The 21,682-nt window shown below is 49.8% G+C and overlaps 1 protein-coding gene across 1 annotated transcript in view; it reads right to left on the bottom strand.

The window, feature by feature from the left end:
- Window positions 1-21,682, bottom strand: part of CAPN8 (calpain 8) — a 101,125-nt gene that overhangs the window by 35,549 nt on the left and 43,894 nt on the right. Inside the window, 6 exon segments of the mRNA XM_030868595.2 lie at window positions 2,253-2,338; window positions 4,391-4,474; window positions 5,523-5,646; window positions 5,648-5,677; window positions 5,943-5,959; window positions 6,681-6,799. Of these exon segments, the coding sequence (XP_030724455.2) occupies window positions 2,253-2,338; window positions 4,391-4,474; window positions 5,523-5,646; window positions 5,648-5,677; window positions 5,943-5,959; window positions 6,681-6,799 (460 nt within the window).

The following is a 21,682-nucleotide window of genomic DNA, read 5'->3' on the forward strand; positions in this document are numbered from 1 at the left end:
CATCTCTGGGCACATGAACATGGTCCCCTTCCTGAGCCTGCAAAATGACCATCAGGCCCAGTTTTGTGACAATTTCCATGAAGTAATGTCACCCTGTGAGGCCTCCTGCTGGCGGCCTTTCCATAGCAGTACCCACATAATTTGCTGAAATGCCATTTCCAGCTCCCTGACCTTTAAGGAGTTAGGTTTTCCTGAAATATGTATGCAACGCTAAATAACTGAGCAGTATCCAGATCCATCTTTAAAAAATCCCCTCCCTGATTGCTCTCAGCAAAACGTGAAGACCTCCCCGTCGCTGCATAAAAGCTGGGGCATACCCAAGCCCAGCCTCTTCCTCCAGGGGGGCTCTCAGGACCCCTAGGCATCAGAGATGGGAGCACCCAGGGCCTGTTTAGTTCATGGAAATAGTCATTGGATCAGACCAAACCTCAGGGGCTTCCCTGGTGGTGCAGTGGTTGAGAATCCACCTGCCAATGCAGGGGACACGTGTTCGATCCCTGGTCCAGGAAGATCCCACATGCTGCAGAGCAACTAAGCCCGTGCGCCACAACTACTGAGCCTGTGCTCTAGAGTCTGCAAGCCACAACTACTGAGCACACGTGCCACAACTACTGAAGCCCACGCACCTAGAGCCCGTGCTCCACAATGAGAGAAGCCACCGCAATGAGAAGCCCGCACATGCAATGAAGAGTAGCCCCCGCTCGCCACAACTAGAGAAAGCCCGCGCGCAGCACCGAAGACCCAACACAGCTGAAAATAAATAAATGCATTTTTTTAAAAAAGAGCCAAACCTCAGAATGTGCTTGTTATAAACAAAGATTAGGGGACTAGCTGGAGAATATGAGATCTGACCTAAATCTCCCAGTTAGTTTTTTGAAACTTAAAAAAAAAAAGTTCCAATTTAAAGACATTGGGCTGAGACTAGGGATGTTACCTCAGAGATGCAGCACCCTCCTCCCCCAGCAGCCATGTATAAATACCCGTGGCTGCGTCTCCACATGTAGCCTGCGGGGCTTGCCTGTCACCACCTCACACCCTTGGACCTGTCCCAGCCTGTTAGGGATCGAGCATCTTTGGGGAAAGGAGATAAAGTCATATAAGCCCCGTAAGCAGCTTGGGAAGCAGCTGCTGCTTAAAATGGCCGAAACTGGGGTTTCAGTTTCATTCAGCCATGACATCCTTTTGGGGCAGTTGGCAGAACTAAGGTTTTGGGTTTTGCTCCATCATAGGCAGGAGAATGAAAAATCTTTAATATAAGAGGTGATCCGTGGCCCTGGGGATGTGTTTCTTCATGACACAAACCTCAAGGGAAGTACCAGCTACGAGCACTAATGATGTGTGATTAGTTCATACATGTAATAAAGTTCCCTTCCAAAGCCCTGGTGGCATCATGCAGTGTGGACAGCACGTATGAGGTACCTACGAGGCTTAAGGATGTGCTGGGGGGGCGAGTTGTTATTATGACCATTCCCACTTCTGGTGGCTCTTCATCAGTGACACTGGCCAATTCTCCATCCTTCCCCAGCGCCAACCTGCCTCCCCCGTGCCAGCGGTGCTAACTAGGATGGAAACTGGGCCATGCTCTCTCCATCCTCCGGTACCATGGTGGCATCGATTCCAGGGCACAGCTGTACCAGGACACCACAGGAGGCCTCTGTGTCCAGGTACCACCTCTGACTGGCTGCCACTCTCCACTGTGAGAGGTCTGGGCCCCTGCGTTCATTAATGGCTTTGTTGGGAGAGATCATTACGCCCGCCCGTAATGAGCTCTGCGGGAGCGGGCGTCACTCCCACTCATCCTCACTGCCTCTGGCGGCCAGTGGCTCCTGGGATCCAGTTCCTATTTCTAGGCACGTTTCTTCTTGATGCTGAGGGGTTTGGCCTTTGTCCGAGTGACCAGGCTTTGTGGAGTGGAAAGAATCCGATGGAGAGTGAAGGGTCTCACCTTTGGATGACCGCGGTGGTAGGTAGAAAACAAGCCAACCCTCCGGCGCTCAGCAAAATTCCACTGAGCTGCCAAGCTTGCAAATGCCAAAGCAGAGCAAGGAATCGAAGACTACAGCTGAGTGGTTTTTGTTTGGCTTTTCCCCACCTGGAACCACCTAACACTCTTTTCCGAACAGGCTGTGTGCTTCGTGGACGGAAAGCACTGCCGAGCGTACTCCACTGTGGGTCTCACGATCACTGCGTGTTTTGCGTGATGCCTTCCCGCAGAGGGAGGTGAGCACGGCCGGAGGGAGGAAAGAACCTGCTCATCGCTCCAGGCCCCCATCCATTCCACTTCGCCCCACGGGTTCCGGAGTCTCATCAGCTTCTCTGGATGGCCCCGGAAATCCACCTGCAAGGGCCACAGACAAAGGCAGCTGAATCACCGCGCATACCCCTGCTGCCCTGCGTTCATGTCCTCGCCTGAGCGGACCTGCATTCAATCCCTCAAATGCCCCTAAACAACCACTTATATTTGCTTTTAACACATGTTTTCAAGCCTTAGCTAACTACTCTATTTTCCACAATCTGGTTGAATAAATAGTAAGTCCAGCATAAAAACAAGTGTCTATCTGCTGTAACTTGGATTAAAATTTGATAGTTGACTGACTCAGTTCTTAATATATGAGACCTATTGCCAATCAATGCCCTCCAACAAATACTAAGAACAGAGCAGTTAGCATTTTTCGAGCAGGTAGTATGCGCTAGGCATGGAGCTGGGCAGCTCGGATGCATTAGCACCTCATTTAAACCTCACCACAATCCTATAAACTGGGTGCTGTTTTATCTTCATTTTCATCTCTCTCAAAACTCTGAGACCCAGAGAGAGTAGATATATGTGTATGTATAACTGATTCACTTTGGTGTACACCTGAAACTAACACAACATTGTAAATCAACTATACTCCAATAAAAGTTTTAAAAAACAAACAAAAAAACCTCTGAGACCCGGCCAGAGGGGTTGAGTTATCCAAGATTACCTAGTTAGTAAGTAGTAGATGGAGGACAGGCACCCAGGCAGTCTCTCTCAAAGCCCATAGTGGGAAATCCATACATCCACCTTCTCCTATTGTCTACGGAACACTCACCAGGAGCCCCCACATGTGCCTTTGCATACACGTGCAAACATGATGGACCGTTCTGTCTTCAGTGTCTGACCCGTCATGCCCTCGCCCAGTGTTTACGTATATGTGCTCAATTCATATTTGGGAATTGACTTCATTAAAGAGCGTATTTGTGAAACACAAACATTCATGCCTTTTTAATAAATAACAAAAACTGAGACAACCACTGCGTTTCCTTTTTTGCCTTGGCCATCAGGAAACCCTAAACAAAATTAATTTCTCAACTGGAGCGCTGTCTTTAGCTTAGATTGTCTGGTGTATTTTACCTTTGTTGTATGGTTTTATTGTGTCCATGCTTTTCATTGTAAACCAATGCACATCCTTTTTGGAGGTAAGCAGACTATGGTAAATAGAAATAATGAAAAGTTCAGCCCATGCTTTCTCCTTGGGTTGGAACGTAAGGAATACTTGCTTTCCTTCCCACCATCACACCCCACCTTGAAAGTTGGGGCAGGTTTTACTGCCTTTTTCTCTTTGGAGATCCTATGGGTTTCCACTGCTTTATCTGTACAAACATACTTTTTTTTTTTTGCCATATGACATACAGTAAGATATACTTTTTAAATGCTTTTCTTTTTTTTCATTTTATTTATTTATTTTTGGCTGCACTGGGTCTTGGAAGCTGTGTGCAGGCTTTCTCTAGTTGCGGAGAGCAGGGGCTACTCTTTGTTGCGGTGTGCGGGCTTCTCATTGCGGTGGCTTCTCTTTTTGCAGAGCACGGGCTCTAGAGCTCAGACTCAGTAGTCGTGGCACATGGGCTCAGTAGTTGTGGCTCATGGGCTCTAGAGCACAGGCTCAGTAGTTGTAGCGCATGGGCTTAGTTGCTCCGCGGCATGTGGGATCTTCCCGGACTAGGACTCGAACCCGTGTCCCCTGCATTGGCAGGTGGATTCTTAACCACTGCACCACTGGGGAAGCCCAAACACCCTTCTTAGAATGAGTGTAGATCTAACTGATAATTTCTACAACTTTCCTCCAAAACTTCGTCCCTCTTCCTGGCCACATCTCAGAGGATAGCCTGCATTTAGTTAGAACCCATAGAGCTGAAGCTCAAAGAGGTTACATTATCCACCTCTGAGTGGGCAAGAGGTAGGAGGGCCCTTGTAATAAGCAAGAGCTGAGTGTGGGTCGGTGCCAGGGGCTCTGCCACCAGAGATGCTGCACCTCAGCAGGGCAGGGAAGGGCTAGGTGGTGATTCCCTCTCTTTTTCTCAAGGATGCCAAGGATTTATGGTAGTATCATTACGCATTGCCCTTCCGTCTCCCCATGCCCAAGTTTACCTCTTCCACTCCAGTGACAGAGGACGCGTGACTCTTAACCAGCTTCAGGCTGGTGATGGCTTCTGCTGCAGCTGCACTGGAGACCTGAGTTGAGAGTAAAGTCCACTCAGAGCGGCTGCCCCTGACCTTGTTGGGGCCAGTCCTACAATGCTTTCCAAGGACATGCTACACAGCCACAGGGCCCCGGTGCAGGGCTGGGGAGGGGGGGCGGGGGAAGGTGCAGCAATTAACCTCAGGTAAATAGAGCTCTCTCCATCCAAACCCTCTTTGATCAGGCCTGCCTGCCAGTCCTGGGGTATGACTTACCAGCCTTTGAAATGACACAGGAAGTGGGAAGCCATTTATTCTCCAGGAAGGACCCCACGCTGCCTGCAGAAGACTAATTATCCATGACAGTTGTCTGGACTGGCCCTGGTTCACCAGTGGCGGTGGGTGTCCCCAGGGTCCCTCCTCAACAGCCCCTCCCTCTCCCCAGACCCCATGTCACTTCTCCACCAAAAATACACATATCCTGCTGGGGTTTTTATAGAGAGGAGAAAGGGGGACTGCTCTTGCTTTGTCATTCACGTGTGTGAGGTCACCAGGTAAGGGTCGAGAGAAGGAGAAAGAGCAGGTGGAGGGGCAGGTGACAGCAGACCACGTGGCTGGTGGCCTCCAGGCTCTGGTCTACACACTACCTTGGAACCGCATACAGCCAGCCCCCAGACAGGGCACCACGCCTGGTTCAGAACCTCTTCCCTTTTCTTCAGTGTTCTCAAAGCCCATCATGTATTGTCAATCACCATATTTGTTTTCCAAAATCCCAAGATTACTTAGCAAGAGGGGGTAGCAAAGGTAGGGCCCAGGATCCAGAGATCAAGGTTGCATTCTTAGGGCAATTCCTGCAGTACTAACGGGGCTTAACACTTAGAACTCCTATGGTTTCTGAGTTTATGAGACCAACTCCAGTTCCTACCCATTACTTAGGTCTTCCCACCGGCTCCCACGTGCTAGGGACAAATATGTCACAGGACTTGCCCTGTAAGTCCTAGACTCTACTCTGGCCCAAAGCCTTCCCAGTCTCTAGCCCCTGTCCGGTTCCTTCCCTATCACACGTGGGGAGGGGCAGCAAAGAGAAACCGTCCCGGCTCACATCAATGGAGCAGGCCAGCAGAGACCCTGCTCGAAGGGCCTTCCGGATGATCTGAAACAGACTGGCTGGTGGCTTCTTCAGCTCATAAAACTCAGAGATGCCACCTGTGAAATCCTCAAAGTCTTCCAGCGAGAGCCTCATAAGAACTGTTGAGCCTGTTGGAAAAAAAAAAGAACACATGCATCATTCAGAGCCATTAGCAACCCCAGCGAGGGGACCACATGGGATGGGGTAGGTAGGACGTGGTGTGGTCTGGAAGGGACAGGAGGGCCTTTGCCAATTTTGTCTGTGGGCCAGGGAGGGGCTTAGGCACACTTTCACGTGGCCAGCTCAGCACTTTTCCAGGAGCAAATCTCAGATCACCTCTCACCAAGCCATGTGCTCTTTTAAAAACCAAAATACAATCCTTCCAGAGCTGACCTTGGCTTCTTGGGTTTCTGGGGGTTGGGGGCATGGGTAGGGATGATGGGGACCCTCCCTCAAAGCTGAGAGGCATCCCTTGGGGTTTGCTTTGGGAATAGGGCTGGGAAGGAACAGGGGTTGCACAAAAGGGTACCAGTCAATGAAACTAATTCAAAGAACCCCAGAGAAGACTTTGAACATTGAATGCCAGTGAGAAGGAGCATGACTCCCAAGCAAAGGGTAGAGACTTTGATGAGTTTGGGATCTAAGTACATTTGCTTTATTCTTCTTCTTTGTCATTCTTTTAAAAATTCACATTGGGGCTTCCCTGGTGGTGCAGTGGTTGAGAGTCCGCCTGCCAATGCAGGGGACACGGGTTCGTGCCCTGGTCCGGGAAGATCCCACATGCTGCGGAGCGGCTGGGCCCGTGAGCCATGGCCGCTGAGCCTGCGCGTCCGGAGCCTGTGCTCCGCAACGGGAGAGGCCACAGCAGTGAGAGGCCCGCGTACCGCAAAAACAAAAACAAGGTGCCTTCCTCAAGGTCACATGGCCTGGGGGAGACAGGAGGGGATGGATGTGTGGATGCTTGGATGGACATGTTAAAGCAAAGTTTCTCAAACTCAAGCACGCATCAGAATCCCCTGGAGGGATTATTAAAACCTAGGCTACTGGGCCCCAAACCCAGATTTCTGATTCTCGGCATGGGTCCCAAGACTATGGAAAGTACTGTCAAGGGCTGTGAGCAAGCCAGGATACCTGAAAATGAAAGATTCCCCCGTAGTTCTCCTGGAAGTTCTGGTCCCTGGGGTCCACGCGGTAAAGCAGCTCTTCATTCAAGGTAAGGGAGGCAACAGCCGCCAGAAGCCAGCAGTCACCTGCACCATGTCATGGGCGACACGCACTAGTCAGGCCAGGCATGCAGGGTCCCTGCTTTCTCTGAGCCTCACTGGCCCATTCAATCCAGAGTCACATGACTCCCTTCTGGGTCAGATAGTCTGGGACTCTTTGCCTCCAGTGTCTGAAGGTCCTGCTGCCTCCTTGGAAGTTCTGAGCTTCTCCCTTCCCCCCACCTGCCACAGGCTGACCATTCCACATGTCCTAAGCTCTCAATCAGTGGAGTAGAAAGTGCAAAGAAAGAAAGAAAGAAGCAAAAATCATCCTCTTTGATATGGGGAGGGGCAAGGGTGGGCTGTGACAAAGTGAGAGAGTGGCATGGACATATATACACTACCAAACGTAAAATAGATAGCTAGTGGGAAGCAGCCTCATAGCACAGGGAGATCAGCTGGGTGCTTTGTGACCACCTAGAGGGGTGGGATAGGGAGGGTGGGAGGGAGGGAGACGCAAGAGGGAAGAGATATGGGAACATATGTATAACTGATTCACTTTGTTATAAAGCAGAAACTAACACACCATTGTAAAGCAATTATACCCCAATAAAGATGTTAAAAAAAAATCATCCTCTTTGATTCCTTAATAACAACTTTAAGAAAACATTTGGTTGGAGGAAACACTGAAGCTATTTGGCCAGCTCAGGATGCGTGTGTGTGTGTGTGTGTGTGTTTTCCTTGCTCCGCTTGACCTTGGATAACGGAGAGTTGTCTCTTCGTGTCTGTTGGAGGACTGCCCTTTTATGTTTCAGAGCTCACCATGACAGCTGATAAGACTTCTGAGATATTGATTAGCATGAAAAGATCATACTTTTAGTCAGAAGAAATAAAAATCAAGAGAGGTTAAAAATGTTAGGGCTCAGTGTTGGTCACTTTGGAGATCCAAGTAAGTGCAGAAGAAAAGAGAAAACTGCTTTCTGTACAAGTCGGGACCCCCCAGACCCGTGCCCCTGAGCAGTACCTCCACGGAAGGCACCATTATCCCCTGTGGTGTCGACTTCAAAAGATTAAGCACAGCCGCAGACACCCTTTACTGACCTTAGCATCCTGTGGTGGATCTATCATCCTGGAATTGATGTAAATTTGTCTCACATCTCATTTATAGGCTTCTTCTACAACAGTCTCTGAGATCTCAGTGTGCTTACGTATGCTGCTCATCGTGTGAAGGAATATTTCATCTTACTGGCCCGACGGCTGCCTCTTCCCAGTTTCACTCCAGAGCCCTACCTCCAGGAGTTTAGGGCTTGGAGACAAGTTCCTCCCATTCCTATCCCCATCAAATGGCTCCAAAATCTAGCCTGTGTGCCTCAGCCTTCACTTTGTTCACAAAAAAAAATCTGAAGCTCTTCACCATATCTTCAGATAAAAGCCCCTTCAACCATTCAGAGACCCTCTGAGGACCTCGTCTAACTCTCTGTGTTCTTTCCACGCTGTGGCCCAAGCTGTACACATAGTCCAGGATGAACACACCACGGTTCTCTCAGACGTGGGCTGCCTGAGCAAGTGGTCAGGAAACTGTGACACAGGAACCCACCTCTGAGGACCCATCATCTGCTCAGTACGGCTCCGTCACCAGGTTATCCTAGAAAACCCTTTGCTCTATCTGCCCTCATCTCTCTCAACAGAGAGGCTCATGATTTGGTCCCAAATGAATTCCTTTCCCTCTTCCTTTCCCCGACCAGCCTCATGTAGTCTCTCTCTCTCTCCGTCTCTCACACACAGTTACTTTTTGAAGAGCTTTTCTGACCCAGAAGCCAGCCCTGCTCCTGACAAACGCCCTCCCCCCGATGGCAGTGGGCCCCCAGGTGGGACCAGAGCCGGAGGAGATAAGAATTGGTACAGCAGGCACGGGACTGTGGCTTCTCACTAAAGAAGACCCAAGGGGGGCAGTACCTCATTCAAAGGCAACTTCCAAAGAGTGGATAAAATAACAGCTTTTCTCCTCTCACTCCAGCCTTCTTCCTGTCAACACCTGTGACCACCCCTTTCCTCTGCTCAGAAATCTTCAACTTCCTCCATTGCTTAAGAACAAGATAAAAACTAACAGGGCCTCAAGACCCTTCCCAATATGCCTCCACCCTACTTCCCCAGCCTGCTTCCCACTGTCCTCCCACCATGAGTCTGATCTCCAGTCGAACTCGCATCTGCACACACCACGCCCTGGTCTTTTCCGGCACACGCTTTCACTCATCCGTCCCCTCGGCTTGTAGAGTCCTTGCTGCATGCAGCACCACCCTCTTTCCCCGCCTCCACGAAGCCTTCCCTGATGCTTCTCATTCTCCAGCCGCAGGTCACCTCTTTTTCTTTGTGTTTCCTAAAGACCTTGTTTATACTTCTCTGTGCCCAAGCTGCTTCCCAATCCAATCCCTGACCCACTTCGGTGTCCCGTGTGCTCCCTCCTCAGAGCCCCCAGCACCTTCTTGGGTGACTTGAACAAGACTGTCTCTGCAATCTCTTCCTGCAGGACAGGGATGTGGATTCCCCATCCTGGCATCCCCAGCGGGTGGCTGACACAGAGTAGGGCCTCAATGACCGTCTGATGAATAAAAATAAAGATGTGCAGAGAAAGACAAAAATCATATGATCTATATCACTTACGTGTGGAATCTAAAATAGCGCACAAATGAACTTATTTACCAAACAGAAACAGACTCACAGACACAGAAAGCAAACTTATGGTCACCAAAGGGGAAAGGAGGGAGGGATAAATTAGGAGTTTGGGGTTAGCAGATACAAACTACTCTGTATCAAACGGATAAACAATAAGGTCCTACCATATAGCACAGGTAGGACAAGATATTCGATATCTTGTAATAAACCATAATAGAAAAGAATATGAGAAAAGATATATATATATAGAAAACTGAATCACTTTGCTGTCCACAAATATTGTAAATCAACTATACTTTAATGAAAAAGACTTTAAAAATTATTTATTTATTTTTTCATCATCTTTTTAAAAAATTATTCATTTATTTATTTATTTTTGGCTGCGTTGGGTCTTCATTGCTGCGCACAGGCTTCCTCTAGTCGTGTCAAGTGGGGGCTACTCTTCATTGCGGTGCGCGGGCTTCTCATTGCGGTGGCTTCTCTTGTTGCGGAGCATGGGCTCTAGGTGCACAGGCTTCAGTAGTCGTGGCTTGTGGGCTCTAGAGCGCAGGCTCAGTAGTTGTGGATCGCAGGCTTAGTTGCTCCGCAGCATGTGGGATCTTCCCGGACCAGGGCTTGAACCTGTGTTCCCTGCATTGGCAGGTGGATTCTTAACCACTGAGCCACAAGGGAAGTCCCTTAAAAATTTTTTTTAAGTAAATATGTGACCAAATGAATCAATGACTCATATTTTGTTCTTGTGCAAATCCCCAATAGCACCTACATGTTTGCACCTGAATCTCCCTGGTGTCTGGAGAGGTGGAACCCAATGAGGACATGCGTTGAATCTGACAGGGGCCACCTAAGCCAGCATCAGGGGCCCCTGCCTCTAGAGCTCGGGGGTAGAGGGAGATAAGGGAAGACCATGGCGGAGGCGCAGGCCTCTGGGGAGGGGCAGATGACTGGGCTGCAGCCCTCCCTGTGCCAGGTGGCCTCTCACAGAGATCAGAGCAGCACCTGCCCTCATGATGAGGTGCAATCCTGGCTCTCTTCTGATACTGACATTCTTGCTCCCACACAGCTGCTTCCAACAGCCCACCTGGAACATCCCGTAGACATTACAATTCACAGCACGGACACAAAGTGCCCCTCAGTTGCTGACATAAAAAGGGGCTGCCCAGCTGGAAGAGAGTTTAACTTTCTCTTCATCTGCCTCACTGTTGCCATTTCCCGGGGTCCACCTGGCTCTCAGGGCCAACACAGAGCTGCAAGGAGATGCAGTGCGTACACGGGCTTTGGGATGCCTGCCAGGGACTCTGTAAGGTGTGCACGCGCTGTCATCACAAAGATGCTTTCTCTAAGGCACAGATCCAGTGAGCGTGTTCCTCTTCTGAGAGCTCTCTTGGGAAGACAGACATTTATGCCGTCACTCAAAACATTTCAGAAACGTGTTTGGGGATCTGCCTGGATGCTTGTACACATTCATCACGTTCTCCTCCGTGGACACATGGCTTGGACCTTGAGCATAAGTTTAATTTCCGAAGGCAACTGAGAGGCTTTTGGACCTAAGGTTGGTGGTGAATAGGGTGGACAGAAAAAGCTGGGAAAGAGTCTTGATGGACAATGCCCGCCTCTCCAGCCACTTTCCAGCAAGGGCGGGTCCTGGTTAGAGTGTTGGCTGACCAGGGAGCTGGAGGGGGAGGGTTTTGCGTCACTGACCTTACGGGGGGTCTGCGACCAGCTGAGCTTTCTTCTTCCTACTCCTTCTTCAGGTTATATACGTAATGGGTTTAATATTTATTAAAGTAATAAACTGATTTATTTTTTTACTCCGCTGAAATAATGCTCCCCTCGATCTCCTCACCCACTGCATCAGCAGGCTTCAGGGCTTCTAGTAAACAGCAGGCAGACCCCAGCCACTACAATGAAGTCTTTGCTCTGCTCTGTCAAAAACGCATTTTAAGCCAATCAAGAAATAATAATCCTGGGGCTTCCCTGGTGGCGCAGTGGTTGAGAGTCCGCCTGCTGATGCAGGGGACACGGGTTCGTGCCCCGGTCCGGGAAGATCCCACATGCCACGGAGTGGCTGGGCCCGTGAGCCACGGCCGCTGAGCCTGCGCGTCCGGAGCCTGTGCTCCGCAACGGAAGAGGCCACAACAGTGAGAGGCCCGCGTACCACAAAAAAATAAAAAAATAAAAAGAAAGAAAGAATAATCCTGAGTCAGGTTTTCTTAAAAAAAAAAACAACTCTAAATTCAAAAATTCCATTTACATGTTATCAAAGCTTGATGATCTAAACACCTAGTGTTATGACAAACCCTAGGTAGCAAGAACTTGGGCTATGACTTAAGAGAATTTTCCAGACATCAGGGGGGAAGTGGAGATGCTTCCGGACTACAAGCAGGAGAGGAGACGGGAAAAAGGAGAAAAGGTCAGACATTGGAACTGCTTGCATCGCCCCTCTTCCGCCTTGAGGTTGAACAATGGCCGGAGCAGGTACAATAGAAAAACCACAGAGAGATTAAAGAGAAGCTGAAGCAGAGAGCATTTACGCCCTGCTTCCCACGGGGCACGTGGGAGCAGAATAAAAATGGTAACACGGAGTGCTCAGGTGGAGAGGAGGTGAGAGAAGGTGGTAAAGGGCGCCCCCAAGTCTCCCTCTGCCGTCAGATAGTGACTGAGCTGAGGGCAGGGAGAAGGCACATCAATCCCACCACAGAGGCCATGGCGACCGCGTGGCTCAGGGCCAGGCCCGAGGCGTGACAGCGCACCGAGTCGGGCCTCGGTCAGCCAGGGAAGGTCCACTGGACCCCGACAGCACCAGCAGAACAGATCACACCACACGCTCGTCCCAGGAGAACAGTGGGACCCAGAGGACAGCAGCGGGCACCCGAGGGCCAGCCACTCTTCTCCCATAGGCTGGGGGACGTTCAGCCTTTCCTTCCATGTGGGCACTGTCCTGGGGAGGCCGGAGAGGGGCCAGCCTTGAAGAAGCAAGAAAGCCCCCAAACAGAGTGGCTGAAGGAGGAATATTTATCCGAAAGAGACAAGAGCCCGAAACAGGCAGAGGCAGAAAATACCTTTTATTGGCTGGTTGACGTTTCCCCCCACCTCATGGTCAGTGCAAACTAGGGCTTCCTCGAGAGCAGTCGAGGAAGGTAAAGGATGCCATGATGATTGCACATCTGAATGTAACGCAGAGATTCTGACCTGCTAATGTGTGCTTGTTCTCCAAAAATCCATCTTTAATGTTCTGCCCCAGCTGAGGCCTCCATGTCCCCTCTTCGCGGTAAGGCGGCTGCAGTGTTTCACACTCAGGCTGCTGTCTTCGCTCTGCACATTAGTGCCAAGCAATCACCAGAGCCTCCCTCCTCCCCTCCCTCCCGTGGGTGAACCTGCCTTTTCCAGTCCTCGGCATTCAGTTCCTGCCTTTTTGGCGACATTAAAACACATACACACACACTTGCGGCCGTGCTGGCTTTGTCGACAATGCCCATCTCTCAGGCTAGATCGAGAGCTGACTGGAGGCCCCGGCACAAAATACTTCCTTGAATGAAGTCACGTAGGTAGCAAAGTGTCAGATGGGATCTGACAATTCATATCCTAATTACCAGCAGGAAAGTCTCATGGCTTAGCCCATTTTGCGGTTGATATCTCGAGCAGGGAGAGATAAAACAGCATACATGAATACTGTATAAGGTTAGAACCGGGGGCTTCCCTGGTGGCACGGTGGTTAAGAATCCACCTGCCAATGCAGGGGACATGGGTTCGAGCCCTGGTCCGGGAAGATCCCACATGCCGCGGAGCAACTAAGCCCGTGTGCCACAACTACTGAGCCTGAGCTCTAGAGCCCGCGAGCCACAACTACTGAGCCTGCGTGCTACAACTACTGAAGCCTGTGCGCCTAGAGCCCGTGCTCCACAACAAGAGAAGCCACCACAATGAGAAGCCTGCGCACCACAGCGAAGAGTAGCCCCCGCTCGAGAAAGCCCTCGCACAGCAACGAAAACCCAAAGCAGCCAAAAATTAATTAATTTTTTAAAAAAGAAATGTGACATTAAAAATTTTTTAAAGACTAGAACCAGACTGAGAATTTAGAGCTACTGTCTTAGTTAATAAAGTTCCCGTAAGTTTGGGATTAGCAGATAACACTACTATTTATAAAATAGTTAGACAACAAGGACCTACTGTATAGCACAGGGAACTCTATTCAATATCTTGTAATAACCCATAACGGAAAAGAATCTGAAAAAGAGTATATATATATATATATATATATATAACTGACTCACTTTGCTGGACAGCCGAAAACAACACAACATTGTAAATCAACTATACTTCAATTAAAAAAGGAAAAAATATTAAAACTGAACAAGAAATTAAACTACAAAGCTCCTATAACATAGTGTATCCAGCTGGAGCAGGTTTCTCTAACTGAGCACTGCTGACACTTTGGTCGGGATAATTCTGTGCTGTGGGCTCTCCTGTGCACGACAGATGTTCAAAAGCATCCCTGGCCTCTACCCACTAGATGCCAGTAGCACCTGCCTCCCAGTGTGACAGCCTAAAATGATGGCAGACACTGCCAAACATCCCCTGGGTTGGGGGATGGAGGATCATTTCCCCCGCATCGAGACCTCATGAGCCAGAACAACCACAGTAAAATCAGGAGTTGAGGAAAGTCTGCACTGGAGGGAGGTTGGACAAAACGGCTTTGCATAAGTCTCCGGTTTTCAACAACTGCGCAGTATGAAAACGTCAGTAATGAGAATGATAATGATGTTTCTTTAGTCTATTACTCCTAGAGTCTTCTGGGAACCACGTTCTGCTTCCCCCTTCCTTCTCTCACTCCTGTCTGCCCTGGTTAAAGAAAATTATAACAGCCAGAGGAAGGCTCTGACTCGGTCATCAAGGTCGGCACCCAAGCCAGAGTAGGGTGTCATCTTACCCAGCTTCCAACATGTGCTCGTCTCAAGACCTCGGGTGTAGCACGATTAGACTCAGGCCCACCCACCTGGATTTGGAAGAGTGACCATTTGACCCCCTGCGCACCCCTCTGAGCTATATCATTCCGCCATTCCTCTTTCCCTGCAAATCATAGAGATGCCAGCCCTCACCTCCGCAAGCAGAGGCAAAGCTAGACATTTCTGAAACTGGACGACATCATTTCCACTGGATCCCCCCAGCCCCCTTCCTGCAGCCAGCCTCCATCCCAGACACCCCTCTGCCCTCTCCCCAGGCTTAGCCCTGGAGCACAGATAGACATCGGGCTCCAGCTCTGCAGTGGCCTTTTGACATCCTCAGGGCCCCTGTTTACTCTGAGATTATTGTTACCTGCTCCCCCAAGCCACATCACTCCCTGGAGCAGTGCCTACCCAGGCTGGCCGGGCTGTGCACAGGGCGAGGGGAGTGAGTGAATCAGCCATGTTCACACCCCCCACAGCCTAGCAGAACACTCCATTCACATTCTTGTCCTCTTCGAATCATTTGTAAATCTCCCCTATCTCGTACCAGCCTCCAACCCTCCTTGGAAAACATATGTTTGAGAGGTTCCCTTCCTTCAGGATTTGGAAGTAGTTCTTATATGTCATCATCACTCACCAGCATTTAGCAATCATTGCTCATGTAGGACACTGGGACAAGAGAGATGTAAAAGGCGTGGTCCCTGCCCTCGGGGAACCACAAGCTTAGAAAAGTCAAAATAACATGGCCTTTGCCCTCAGAAAGCCCGGGTTTAAATCCTCAGGCCCTGACTTGTCTGCTGAGTGACCTGTAGCCAACCCTTAACTCTTATGATCCTGTTTTCTAATCTGTAAAATGGGTTTGTACCTCACAGTTTATTGTATAGGATCATTTAAGCACAAAGGACTTATTTGCAACAAGAGAGATGTTTAAGAATATACATAAATATCAACCTCCAGTTGGAAGAGAGGACATCAGGACATAGAAAATATAAAAGATGCACATGGATGTACATGTAACAGCAGACATATTTTTAGGGGGCCTCTTACGTATCTTGATGAATGGTCCCCTGTGGGCAAGCCAGCTTCCCTCTACCCTGACCCCACTTGCCAATACAGCTTCAGGGAGGGCAGAGAGAGATGGGCAGGAAGAGGTGGGCTTCAAAAGTCCAGAGCAAGGAGGAGGGGCCCAAATGGGGTGAGGTGAGCCCAGAGGACACCCTCCCCAGGTGGGACTCAGAGAGAAAACCATTGTGGGGAGAAGTTCTGCACCAGAGAAGGCATGGGCAGCCCCCACAGAATTAAGAGCGTGGTGAGCCGTGATGGACAGAGGTGCCTGCCTGACACTCAGGAAACCCCCTGAGTTCCCCTGTGGCCTCAGCAAATAAGGGACAGAGGCCACCAGAAGGCAGGGCAGGAAGCAGACCAACCACCCCTTCAGCAGACATGGCCAGTGCACAGGAGGCCCCATATGGCCATCTTGGGGAGGAGAGGACAGAGGAGAAGAATCTGGAGGACTGAAGAGTCTTCCCTTCCCAAAAGGGACCGAGTTACACCAGAAAAGACTGTTTCAACTACTGGGTTGGACAAAGTTTTAAGTTGAGCTGGACTAAATTTAGTTAGTTCCCCACTTCCCTAGGCAGGGCTCCTGGGGAAGGTGAAAGCGGTTGTAGATCACAGGGACTCCAGAGGCGCTGTCTGAGACGAGCTTTCAGAAAGTCTCCCGCGATAAGCGACACTTCTGCTCAGAAGGGACAACTCCAGTGGCCTTCCCGTATCCAGGGCTAAACAGGAGCCTCAGTGTCTCCTGGGCTAGTAGGTGGTGGCTCTCGGGCTCTGTCTGCAGTGGTCTCTTTCCCTCAATGCGTCTGGGAACCAGTCACACTCACAAGTCACAATGGACCCTGCTCTGCCCGGGTCCATTCAGCACTACCACCTCCCGCTCTGAGTTACGTGTAAAGTGCCCGTTCTCTGCACCTCCTTGGAGCCTGCAGGTGTACTCTGGGCTAATGGACCGTGCGTGCCTGGCCCCTGATAAATCCTGCCAAATCCCAAAGTAGGTGAATCCAACGGTTTCTGGGCCGGATGCGTTCTTTCAAAATGGAGATGAGAACAAAAAGGCACCCGAAGCTCAGCCCTTCACCCTCCAAGAATTCCCCTGAAATCACATAAGGCCCCCCCTTCGTCAGCATCCCCCCAAAAAGGAGAGTGCCTTCCTACATTTGAACCTCTCAGGCTCTGCACCGGGTGAAGGGGACATTTAATCCCCACTTTCCAGATCTGTACAGCTGAGGCCCTGAGCAGCTACGGGACGTCAAGGTCAGTCAGTGTCTGAGCCAGGTCTAGTGCAGCAGGATGACTAGCTTCCTGCCTTTCCACACCCTGCAGAGCCCTCGGAAGCCGAAGCAAATTGGATTATCCCCCTATATGAAATACTGCGCCCTAGACTCCTGGGCAAGACGATCATGAAGTTTCAGGAGCCTTCTCTCCTCCCCTGAGACCACACACAGCTTCTCCTTAGCCTCTCCTCAAATCCCCGCTTTGCATCTACCTTCACTACTCCTCCCCCACCCCTCATTAACATTTGGTTCACCTTCTGACCTACCTCATCTAGTAGCAGCTACTTACAGGGCAATGGCATGATACAGTTGCTACTTCTTGGAGTTGTTATAAAGATAAAAAGGAGATAATCTATGAAAGTGCTTAGCTTGGTGCCGGCTGCAGAGAAAAGCCTTCAATAAGGCTCCTATTATTAGCAATTACCACCCAACACAAAACAATCAAAAATACAGGGGAGGGTTTCCCTGGTAGCGCAGTGGTTGAGAGTCCACCTGCCGATGCAGGGGACACGGGTTCGTGCCCCGGTCCGGGAAGATCCCACATACCGCGGAGTGGCTGGGCCCGTGAGCCATGGCCACTGGGCCTGCGCGTCTGGAGCCTGTGCTCCGCAACAGGAGAGGCCACAACAGTGAGAGGCCCGCGTGCCGCAAAAATAAATAAATAAATAAATAAATAATAATAAAGACATGTAGTCACCTTCAGGATGGGAATTTTATTTTTTCTTTTTTTTCCTTTGGCGGTGCCTCCCGGCTTGCAGGATCGTAGTTCCCCAACTGGGGATCGAACCCAGGCCCCCTGCAGTGAAAGTGCCGAGTCCTAACCACTGTACCACCAGGGGAGTCCCCAGGTTGGGATTTCTTTATTCGAAATACCTGATCCAGCCTGATGGCCAAGAGTGATATTGGCAAAGAAGGAAGAAAAAACACAAGTAGCCTCTGATGTAAGATACCCCTGTCTTCATGATTTAATAGTGATACAAGGCAAAGGGCTTAGGTAACAGATCAGAAGTCCAGTAAACATTCACGGAGCCCTGCTACACCCCAGGCACGGTGGATTATAGAGATGCAGAAGAGAGTCAGTCCCATGGAACACACAGGCAGGGCTCCCAGGGTTATTACAACCCCTTCTGCCCATCGCAGTGCCCTCTTCCGGGAGGACGAGGAACCATGTCAATTCTCTACTCATCGCAACCACCCGGCAGGCTGGGTTTGATTACAAGCCCACTGTACAGCTGTGCAAACTGAGGTGGTGAAGTCACAGGCAGACCATGAAGACCCAGGTCTCCCTGGGGGGCTTTTTGCACCCGGGGTGCTGAATTAGGCACTGCTGGTAGCACAGATCCAGAGAAAGAGAGCAGCCTTCAGGGAGGGACATGTCCCGGAGCACTGCAGGGTGGTGGATTCAGGGGCAGGGAGAAGATGGCAGGACCAAGGTGACCTGGGGCGGGGAGAGCACAGTCTGGCCAGACCTGGTCCCCACCACCCCACTGGCATATTGAGGTACACTTTCTCCGTTCTGTCAGCCCACTGCACACGGCCCCCTTCTTTTGGAGAACCCCCCTGTGGTTTGGGGGGAGCCTGGCAGTCAGAAGAGCAAAGCCCATGACCCAAGCTGAACCAGTCAAAAAGCACCTCACCCCTCTGGCTGAACCCAAGGAGTGGGCAAAGATCCCAACCACCAGATCAGAGACTTTTTCTGAGATCTGTAAAATCAAAGGTGGTTTGCGATACTACCAAGTTGAAGTCTGGAACCCTAGTGGTCATCTCTCCTTCTGCGTGAAGCCTGCCTGGCATGGAAGAGGGTGGAATGGAGACAGGACAGGCAGAGAGAGCTCCAGGAACACCTAGATCCCTAGATCCAGGCTTCTCGAGGCCAGCACTGCCCTTCCCTTTCCACGGTCTAGTGGGATGAGCCAATAACTTCTCCTTTTTCTTTAAGCTGGCTGGGTTGAACTTCTGAAGCCAATGACTAAAGGAGTCCTGGCCAGTCCAGAGTCATGACTTACCGCGTCGGGTGAAAGAAGCCAGAAGCATGTACTTCGTGGTGGGACAGAATCTATTTCTGTGGACACAGAGGCCTCAGAGGGACACGCATGGGCCAACATGCAAAGGAGAGACAGACGGTGCTGGGACAGGCAGCAGAGGGACAAGCGAGGTGCCCGCAGTTCCCTGTGTGATGCGCCAACCATGAGCCTTCGCTGGAAGTGGGCACCGCAGGCGCGCCCGACAGGGCATAATCCTACACTTAACAACTTATTCCCTCTCACTATGGTGTGGCCCTGAGATCTCCTCACACTGGAGGGATGCTGTGTGTGTGGCCCTTGCTAGATCTGGTGAGCGTGGGCTCTGCCAGGAAGACCAAGCGTGGTAAGGCTGCAGCTGCAGGGAACCCCTCCTCAGTGTGTCCGGGTGAAGAACTCCAGGCCTGGGGATCCAGGGAGGGATTTTGTCTGGGGGCTATTTCATCAACAGAGACGCATTTGATTACTGGTGTGGAGGCAAACCACACCGCCCTCAGGCAGAGACTGAGTCACCCAACAGAAAGTCATATTACACAGTAAGAATTACCTGGAGCAATTGAATCTTTAGCATTGCAGACTTCCCAGTCTTTCTTCCTATAATAATGTCTCCAAAGAAAGTTAGCTCCTGGACTCTACATGAGCACAGACTCTGGTGGGAGGCAAGGGGCTCACGTGGCGAGGATGAAGCCTGGCTTGGCGAGAAATACATCGTATATATATAATATAATTACATTGAAATAGTTATCAAAATATGTTTTTAACATTAGAATATGGTAAGGTTCGTACTTCTTTATTAACATTCTATATAAAAGTTTTGGAGTGGCGACTAATAAGCACCATAATTATGAGGTAACGATGAATATGTGGTATTTTGAATTATTTGCAACAATTGTAATGTACTATGAATATAAGCCATGATTTCTATTACTGTGCTTCATTGTCTGCATTCATACCAAAAGGAAATAATTTAGTGAGAGTTGGTGTAACTAAAGATGTAACGGTACAATTCTTTCATGCTCTGGAGATAATGTTCAATATACAAATCCTCTGGTGGCCCACTGACTCAAATTCACACTAAAGTGTAAATGATTGTGCTGGGCCCTTTCCTCAGAGTAGATAAGACAGTGGTGATAGTGGGACTGAATATGAGGTCACTAAGCACTGGGGATCAAATAGAAGGGAAAGATATTCCATGGTGACTGAAGCAGCCACACTTCAAACCTGCTGACAAAAACCCTCACACACACACTACCACGGAGAAGGACATTCACTGCACCATTTTGTATAATAGCTGAAGAGAGAAAATAACTCGTGTCCATCAGTAGGAGACAGGCTAAATCAACTGGTACTTCGCACAATGGACTGCAATATTCTGAGTGGTTACAAAGGAATGAAGCCCTTCATACGCTGACATGGAAAGAGCTCCAAGACATTTTATTTAGTAAAATAATAACAAATAATGGAAAGGTGCTAAACAATGTTTACAGTATGCTGCCTTCAAGGCAAGAAGGGGATACAAATTAGAATACGTATTTAGACTTGCTTGAATTTGCATAAAGAAACAGTGAAAGGATAGGAAAAAAAAAAGGTTCCAGGACAGCAAGCAGTGGAATAGATGGAGACAGACAGGAAGCTGAATCTTCACGGTGGACCTTTCAGCTGTTTTCATTTTTGAACAGTGTGTATTCAAAATAATAATAAAATCACGGTAACACAAAACTGTGTAAAGGACATCATTTTCATTATATAGATCAACTGTTAAAAAATAATAACAGGACTTCCCTGGTGGCGCACTGGTTAAGAATCCGCCTGCCAATGCAGGGGACACGGGTTCGAGCCCTGGTCCGGGAAGATCCCACATGCCGTGGAGCAACTAAGCCCATGCGCCACAACTACTGAACCTGCGCTCTAGAGCCCGTGAGCCACAACTACTGAGCCCATGTGCTGCAACTACTGAAGCCCGCGCGCCTAGAGCCTGTGCTCCACAACGAGAGGCCACAGCAATGAGAAGCCCGCGCACCGCAATGAAGAGTAGCCCCCGCTCACCGCAACTAGAGAAAGCCCGCGTGCAGCAATGAAGACCCAACGCAGCCAAAAATAAATAAATAAATTTTTAAGATAATAATAAATAAAAAATAATAACAAAGATGTTTTAAACCTGGAATAGACCCCACTGCACTGTGCTGGGCTGTGTCAAGCCTGAAAGGCACTGAACAAACATGAATCCCTGTCACACCCTGATTCAACAGGTGCAGCATGACTCCCCCTGGTTCTCTGATCAGGAAGTTTTCTTCTTAATCTCGCCACGATCCACCCCATCGTTAACGCCACCGAGCTCAAGTCTCACAGGCCACACAGGTTGTTGTCACTCAGCTCCTGGCAACCACCCTGGTGCTGAGTTGCAGGCCTGGCGTGCAGGCACCCACTTCGATACACGTTGAGGCTCCATCTGGTCCACAGGCCCTCCGGCCCCGTACCCAGCATCCTTCAGGAAATTGGACTCAACACCCGCTTTCCGCTCTGCTCATTAAAAACCACCACTGCAGCAGGGCTAACCCGGAGCAGCCTCCACGGCGTGGCCCCCTCACTTTGACGTGAGTCGGATTTGGAGAATCAGGTTCATTTACTGCTCCTCTAGCTGCAGGCTCCATCAGCAGCGCACGCTCACCATGGTAACGCTCAGGCCTCTTTTGGGAACGCTTCTTTTCTCTGAGCTTAAAACTATTCAAAGGAAGATCTATCCAAGTTGATCAATTAAAAGACACTTATTAAATACCTTTGCCAAAGTCAAAACATCTACAACAAGAAGCTGTTAAAAGCATAGATTAGAAGCTGTGTTTCCCTGAGACACGTGCTAAATTCGGTTAAATATTTAGCTGGAAGGAAAAAGGCACAGCACAGTCATCCAGAGCAATAAAAGGTCAGAACGCTACCCCTGTGTGAGCCCTCACACGAAGG

This window comes from Globicephala melas, chromosome 1 (assembly GCF_963455315.2).
Source record: "Globicephala melas chromosome 1, mGloMel1.2, whole genome shotgun sequence".
Taxonomy (NCBI): domain Eukaryota; kingdom Metazoa; phylum Chordata; class Mammalia; order Artiodactyla; family Delphinidae; genus Globicephala; species Globicephala melas.